Genomic DNA, 8543 nt, shown 5'->3' with positions numbered 1-8543 from the left:
TTTTGTGCGGTACACGGGCCTCTCACTGTTGTGGCCTCTCCCATTGTGGAACACAGGCTCCGGACACGCAGGCTCAGAGGCCATGGCTCATGGGTCCAGCCGCTCCGCGGCATGTGGGCTCTTCCCGGACCGGGGCACGAACCCGTGTCCCCTGCATCGGCAGGCAGACTCTCAACCACTGCACCACAAGGGAAGCCCTGGCAGGTGGATTCTTAACCACTGCACCACCAGGGAAGTCTGCTTTATTCATAATTGCCAAAATTTGGAAGCAACCAAGATGTCTTTGATAGGTGAATGGATAAAGAAACTGTGGTAAGTCCATACAGTGCAATATTATTCAGCAGTAGGAAGAAAGGTGCTATCAAACCATGAAAAGACACGGAGGGATCTTCAGTGTGTATTACTAAGTGAAAGAAGCTAATCTGAAAAGGCTACATTCTGTATGATTCCACCAGGGAATCTGGAAAGGGCAGAACTATGGAGACGGTAAAAAGATGAGTGGTTACCAGGGGTTAGAGAGGAGGGATGGATGAATAGGCAGAGCACAGAGGATTTTTAGGGCAGTGAGATACAGTGTAAGATACTGTAATGGCAGATACATATCATTATACCATTGTCTAACCCCACAGAATGTCCACCACCAAGAATGAGCCATAATGTAGACTATGGGCTTTCGTTGCTAATGATTTGTCCGTGTCCCTTCCTCAATTATAACACATGTAGCACCCTAGTCGGCGATGTTGATGGTGGGGGAGGGTGGGTGTGTTTGGGGCGGAGGGGCTACGTGGGAACTCTTCGTACTTGCCCCTCAATGTTTTTTGACATCTAAAACTGCTCTAAAAAATAATGTCTATTAATTAAAAATAGAATGTTCAGGAGTGCCTGAACATGCCAGGGATGAAGTAGCCGATTGTCCCTGTCTAAAAATGATCATAATTGAATGGGAAAGACCAATATGGGGACTTCCCTGGTGGTCCAGCGGTTAGGACTCCACACTTCCACTGCAGGGGACGTGGGTTCAATCCCTGGTTGGGGACCTAAGATTCCCACATGCGGCACGGCCAGAAAAAACAACAACCCCCAAACAATATGTACATGTGCAAACATTGGTGAGGTAAGAAATGTACTCAGAATTCTTGTGAGTGACTCATCTGAACCCTCGACCTTGTGGTCCAGGCCATCCTCCCTTAACTTCATTTCAGCTGCTCCTTGCCGTGACCCCACCCTGCATCTCGTCCCCCCACAGAAGCCTTCCACCCCTGACGTCATCATCCCAGCCTCCGTTCAACCTTCACGTCCCCTCCACCTCCCTCCAGTGTTACCCCGTCCTCTTTTGCACTTTGATGCATCCGCTTCCTCCCACTAGCAGCCCTTACTGCCTCCCCATGATCCAGCTTTAGCCCCTTTGGATCAGCATCTTAAAACTCCCTTTCTTGTCCCTTTGCACATCCACTGATAACAGCCCACAGCTGATGAGCTCACCTCTCTACCCTGCACCTCTCAAGTGGAGCCCCCCAAGAGAAAACCACCCCGTGAGGCTGTGGTCACGACATACTTTCAGTCGGACCCTCTGCACGTCAGCCCTCCGGCTGGAGCTCTCCTGGCTTCTGAAACTGAGCAGGAAATTCCGGCCACGGAGACTGTATCTGGAAGGGATTGCCACGCACCCCTTCCCCCATTTAGCGGAGTCAGTGAAGCTCCTTCACATTTCACTGTTGTGGGTGGAGGGGTTAACGGTCTTCTCCCAGTAAACCCAGTTGAGTGGCCAAGGACACCCAAATGGATTATATTTCATTTACCTCAATAACAGAAAGTGGGAGTTAAATATGGACTTTTCAAAATATAAAACACAGGATGAAGGAAAGAAAGAAGGAAACCTTAAAATCTTGTTACCAAATATAAAGGCGTGCTTGGGATAAGTACTCTCTTGTGGCCAGTCGTTTTAGAAGCATGCAGGTATTCTCTGTTTAAAAACAGACAGCCTTACCTTTTATTCCCTCCGTTTTTAATTTGTTTATTTTGCCCAGAACTGAAGATGTCAAGGAAAACGTGCTGGCAGTTTTACTGATTGTCCTGGTTTCCCTGCTCGGATTTCTGACACTGAACCGAGGCTTTTGCAAAGACGTGTGGGTGCTTCTCTTCTGCCTCGTCATGGCCAGCTGCCAGTACTCCCTGTTAAAGGCAAGAGCACGTCTAATTCTTACCATCACTAACGTAGCCTTGAAATCATGAGATGATAACACAGACACTTCTCATTTGTGTTCTAGAGCGTTCAGCCTGACCCCGCCTCGCCAATCCACGTAAGTGTCCAACCACGGGTGAGTAGCTTGTCCGCTCTGCTTGCGTTGAAGATAGGGGAATGGGCAAAATAGATTCAAAAGGCGACGTGCATATCAATATCCATGTATATTGAATATATAAATAGAAATATTAATGCATGGTGGCCAAGTTCAGGCTAGATCGGAGAGCATGGTGGGGATGGTGGCAGGGACGGAACAGGATGGGGACCAAGAATGTGTGCAGGGCCTTTTCTGCCCCTACTGGACTCATGTCAGGAAAGACGGTGAGCCCAGACTCTGCAGTCAGGCTGCCTGCGTTCGTTTTCTGGTTCCTGTGTCTGATTGTTGGACCCTGAACAAAATGTGTACCCTCCATGCCTCCGCTTCCCTGTGTGTAAATAAGGATAATAAAAATGCCTATGGGGATTCAATAATCCAAGTAACGGGCTTAAAACAGTGCCTGGCATAGAGAAGTTGCTTAATAGATGGTAGAAACCTCAGTATGTAAGCATGAATCATTATTCTTTTTACCTGAAGCTGATCTCTTTCTCTTCCACATTTTCAAGTGTATTGTTACCTTCTACCTCATCATTTGGGGCTCATTTATATCTGACACTCTGGGCTCCCCAGCACTGGTCTCTTGGTGCCTGGGTGTTCTTCCATGAGCTCGGAAGTAACACGTAGCGTCCACTGACCCGGCTGCACCTTCCCCTGAGGTGCTGCGGCTCCAGGTCTGGCGCTCTCCCTACTGGGACCCTGGCCACATGCCTGTGCACCGAGACCACTGCCTGGTGGATGTCCCAGCTCCTTGGGAAACCTTCTTTCCTCTGTCATGGTGAGCTCCTGTGGGTCCCCAAAAACCATTTCCAATGAAAGTAAACTTGACCTTCCCGCTACTGTGCCTTTAAAAAATTCATATCCAGGATTTAGGGCTGCTTTTAAATCTGTGATAGCTCATGCTTAGCTCATAGTAATTAAGAAAAGCTTGTAATTGGACACTCACCTGGCATACGTTACTATCTTGTTAAATTCCTCTGTTCCCTGTAATTGGTTTAATACATATAATACATCTTCTTTCATCCCAGAGTCTGAATGTCAAGATAAGCAGAAGCAGCATAATTAGGCTATCACGGATGTGTTGTTGTGATTGTTGTCAGGAATCTGGGTTAGGTGGTGAGCGCAGAGACGTACAGCCCTGGGGTGTGCCGTCCCAGCCCACCCTAGATGCGACACTGGCGTCCTCCTGCTGTGATAAATAAGCCCCGCTTCCTAGTGACAGCGCTTGGGTCACTGTCTTTCTGGGTGACCTGGGGGAGGGGTGTTGTATGCTGTTAAACATTCATTTCCTGCATGTACTTTCAGGAATAATGCTAGGCAAGGAGGATGGCAAGTACAGCTGCATAATCCCTGTAGATCTGTAATGACTGTTCGCAGGACCCCTGGGTCCTGCTCTAAGTTGGAGTCGTATTGTCTATATTGATCCAGTTCCTGGAGGACTAAATGCAGCTGCCCTTCCTTTATCTGAGCAAACATGTCGTAGTGAGATAGGAAGAAACGACTTCTCTTACTGTCAACAGAAGCCACAGTCAGACATCAAACTATGTTTATTGCAGTACTTAATTTGCTTACACAGATTTCTGAGTAGAATGAGTCCCAGATTTGAGCTGGCATTTCTCTAACTGTTCAGATGAGGCAAGAAAATATGGTAGCTATAAAATAGTTCCTCTTGCAGTGTGGCTGAGCCATGCAGGCGTTTAGAGGCTGATTTACTGTTTAGAGATGAGAAAACCTCAGAAAGGAGATGGTCAAGAGAATGAACCCAGTCCGGTAGAGAGATGGTGCTCAAGCCTGCCACCAGCCCTGGCTAAGGTTCATTCATCAGGGGCTGTCAGATGAACCAGTGCTTTTCAAAACTGCATTACTTTGTTCGTTCCCAGGGAGGGCTGTTAATGCAGTCATTTCTTGCTCTTGGAGTGATTGACTGACTTTCTTCTTTGTTTCCTTCCAGGAGCACAGAGGTGGCAAATTTTGAGCAAGTTGTTAAAACCTGAAGATAGCACAATGAAAAAAAATATTTTTTTTTTCATAGCATTCTGTGTGCTTCAGATAGAGTTGCGGATTAATACTGGCCTGCTAATAGTTATGGTCCCATCGACCCTGGGTCTGAAAGAAACGTGTCTGATTGTAAAAGAAAAGAGGTCTAGGAGAGCTTAATAAGATGAGAATGGGGGGTAGCTCCTGGAGGGGATCTGAGGATCAGAGACTGGCAACTTAGTCACGGGCAATGAGGCTGTTCCTTGGCTTACACAGATTTATACACTGGTCTAACCAACAGTATCCACTAATAATAACCCAGAAAGCAAAATCCAGTAGGATCACTGGCACAGAGCCAGTGTCGGGGCCTTTCCCAGCACCTGCAGGGATTCTGAGTTAGGACAGCTGGGGCAGCACTTGGGAATCTGCATTTTAACACTCCCCCACCCTGTGCTGATGGCGGAGGTGATCTCAGATCACACCTGAGAAACACCGGGGTAACTGGAAGCGTGCAGGTTTCGGGGTTCGAATCCAGCCTCGCCACGTACAAACTACGGCATCTTGGTCAAGTGACTTCTCTGAATCTCAGGTTTTTCCTCTGTAAAAGAGGAAATAATAAAATAGGATTGTAAGGGGATTAAACAAGATAATGTACATCCAGGGCTCAGCCTAGAATCTGGCACCGTGGGAGCACTTGACAAATGCTGGCAATTTTTGTGTGAGTAAAGTGGGGCTAATAATAACAGCCTCAGCTGGATTTGGTCATGAGTGAGTTGGATAATTTATATAATGTGCCCAGTGCAGGACCTGGGATATTCAGTCCTCTGTAAAGGTTTCTTTCCTTTCTCCTTCTGCTCTGCGGATCCAGAGGACTGAGTGTACAGTTTCCACAAAGCCCACACCTAGGTCCCCAATTATTAACCTCTTCCATCAGTATGTTACAGTTGTCACAAATACAGAAGCAATGTGGATACATTATTATTAACTGAGGTCCATATTTCACTCAGATTTCCTTCGTTTTTACGTAATATCCCTTTTTTTTTTTTTGAGGATTCCATCTAGGACATTGCCTGACATTTAGTCATTCTCTCTCCTAAGGCTCCTCCTGGCTGTGACAGTTCCTCAGGTTTTCCTTGGTTTTTGATAACCTGGACAGCTTTGAGGAGCATTGGTCAGGGATTTTGTAGACTGTCCCTCAGTTGGGATTTAGCTGGGGCTCATCTGATGATTTAACTGGGTTATGGGGGAGGAAAACCACAGAAGTAAAGTGCCATTTTCCTTTCATCGTTTCGAGGTTATGTACAATCAACATGACTTAACCACTTTTGATGTTGACCTTGAACACCTGGTTAAGGTGCTGTTTATCAGAGAAATGTTTTTTTTTTTTAAATTTCACTAAAAATGTTTAGAACTTGAAGTATAGTTGATTTACAGCGTTGTGTTAGTTTCTGGTGTGCAGCAAAGGGATTTGGTTATGCATAGACATATCTATTCTTTTTTGGATTCTTTTCCATTGTAGGTTATTACAAGATATTAAGTATAGTTCCCTGTGCTATACAGTAGGTCCTCGTTGGTTATCTGTTTTATATAGAGTGCTATGTATCTGTTAATCCCAAACTCCTAATTTATCCCTTCCCTACCTTTCCTCTTTGGTAACCATACATTTGTTTTTCTGTCTGTAAGTCTGTTTCTGTTTTGTAAATAAGTTCATTTGTATCATTTTTTTAGATTCCAGGTATAAGTAATATCATACAATGTTTGTCTGACTTACTTCACTTTGTATGATAATCTCTTCAGTCCCTCCATGTTGCTGCAAACGGCATTATTTCATTCTTCTCTATGGTTGAGTAATATTCCACTGTATATATATGCCACCATGTGTGGGTCATAGAATACTTGCTGGCTAGGGTTTTACTGGGGTTCAGCTTCCTTAGGGCAGTGGGCACCCATCCCCAGATCTCCCTCTTTTGTTCCACACACAAGGGGAACTGAAGTGTATAGTTAAAAATTTTCAGTATACATCCAGAAAAAATGAAAACTTTAATTAGAAAAGATACACGCACCCCAGTGTTCATAGCAGTACTATTATAATAGCCAAGACATGGAAGCAGCCCAAGTACCCATCAATAGACGATCGGATAAAGAAGAGGTGGTGTATATAAACCATGGACTATTACTCAGCAAAAAAAAAAAAGAATGAAGTAATGCCATTTGCAGCAACTTGGATGGGCCTAGAGAATATTATGCTTAGTGAAATAAGTCAGACAGAGAAAGACAAATACCGTATGATATCACTTACGTGTGGAATCTAAAACATAATACAAATGAATCTATAGAAAAATCAGAAACAGACTCATAGACAGAAAGCAAACTTACGGTTACCAAAAGGGAGAGAGGGGGAAGGATAAATTAGGAGTATGGGATTAACAGATACAAACTACTGTACATAAAATAGATAAGCCACAAAGATTTACTGTATAGCCCAGGGAACTTATATTGAATATCTTGCAATAACCTATAATGGAATATAATCTGCATAAAAAAACCCGAAACAAATCACTGTGCTGTATATCTGAAACTAACACAATATTGTAAATCAACTATATTTCAATTAAAAAAATGTGACTCTAAATATAAACAGGTGAATTGCTAGAGCAAACAGCAAATCCTTATTATAGTGAAGAGAGTTCCACGTAGGTAGACATAATGTCTCAGAGGGGCTGGACAGAGCAGCAGGCAGTTATTTTTCTACACCCTCTCCTGGTAGGAGCCCTCTTCCACCTTCCAGGAGAAGCTATTACGAATGATTTCCCCCCCCCCCCACTCTCTCTTTACTTCGCATGAGTAACATTCACGTCATGTGTCTAAAGAATGAGGATTGCGAATGAACTTGATCCGATTGAGGTTGAGTGTTGGGCCTAGAAGGATCCAGTGGCAAATGCAATCACCATCTGAGTCGGTTTGGGGAGCCAGTGGGTAGTAGCCAGGCAGCCAGCGGCGGGGTCCAAGTCCTGGCTCGGCCACGCTGCAAAGCCTGGGACAAATTTCTTCCTCTTTGTGCCTCAGTTTACTCTTGGCAAAATGAGAGTAATAGTAGGACTTTTTCGAGTGGAATATTTAAAGTAGGTAGAATAGTGCCTGAGGCACAGGAAAGCAGGATAAATGTTAGCCTTTGCTGTTTTACATCAGCTTGTCAAACACAGCTGACCTCTGAGTGCGGCCAGACAGGAACTTGTGCAGACCCAGCAGGTGTGAGGCAGCTCTTTTCTGCCCTCTGGGCTGAGAAGCAGAGAATTCGGATCTGCCCGAAGCCTGGAGCTGGCACAGGTAACGGCACAGATGGGATGGGGCTGGCATGTCCTGGTTGCTGACAGCCTCGGTTCAGTGCCCCTGGGTTCAGACACCCCATCTTCCTTATAACAAAACCCTTTTATCGCTCTGTCTCCCTGTCTATCTATCCATCTATATCTATCTATCTATCTGTCTGTCTGTCAATCTATCATCTGTCAGTCTATCTATCCATCCATCCATCTATCTACTTATCTATCAGTAGCAAGGTTCAGGCACCCCATCTTCCTTATAACAAAACCCTTTTATCGCTCTGTCTCCCTGTCTGTCTATCTGTCCATCTATATCTATCTGTCTATCTATCTATCTATCTATCTATCTATCTGTCATCTGTCTAACAACCTATCTATCCATCCATCCATCCATCCATCTACTTATCTATCAGCAGCAAGATTGAAGCATCTGACCAGCCCACTCTCTGGGTAAGAGGACAGTTAGAATGGCCTGATCCGCTAGCCACAAGCACCACTGCTCTCCAGGTGGGGACCTGTAGGTTTGGATAGATTCTCTCACCTTACCCTTTCCTTGCCCTGCGACCAGAGCACCGCCTGTGACATTGTATATGTAGGTGGGGTTAATGGGAGACCCAAATGCATGTGTAGACCAGCTTTTGTAAAACAGCCTGCAAGATGCCCCAGAGCAGAAATCAGCAGTGCTTCCGCAGGTCATTTGAAGGTGAAAAAACAGGTGGGAAACACTTGGACAAGTTTTAGAAGGTTGTGATCAGACTTCACCTGGAGGAGCGAGTGGAATTTTTCTATTGAAAAAAAAAATGAATCCTTGGGAGGTTTTATGATTGAATCCTACGTTAAAGAAGGAACTGGAGGGCTTCCCTGGTGGCGCAGTGGTTGAGAGTCCGCCTGCCGATGCAGGGGACACGGG

At 45.2% G+C, this 8543-nt stretch overlaps 1 protein-coding gene across 1 annotated transcript in view; it reads left to right on the top strand.

Annotated features, from left to right (window-relative positions):
- The window catches only part of PCNX2 (pecanex 2), a 277088-nt gene that overhangs the window by 66587 nt on the left and 201958 nt on the right, over positions 1 to 8543 (top strand). Inside the window, exons 11-12 of the mRNA XM_007466993.1 lie at positions 2028 to 2181; positions 2268 to 2300. Coding sequence (XP_007467055.1) covers positions 2028 to 2181; positions 2268 to 2300 — 187 coding nt within the window. The remainder of the gene's footprint in view (positions 1 to 2027; positions 2182 to 2267; positions 2301 to 8543) is intronic.

Source organism: Lipotes vexillifer, unplaced genomic scaffold (genome assembly GCF_000442215.2).
Source record: "Lipotes vexillifer unplaced genomic scaffold, Lipotes_vexillifer_v1.1 scaffold410, whole genome shotgun sequence".
NCBI classification, from domain to species: Eukaryota; Metazoa; Chordata; class Mammalia; order Artiodactyla; family Lipotidae; genus Lipotes; species Lipotes vexillifer.
This window is presented reverse-complemented; position numbering and strand designations above follow the sequence as displayed.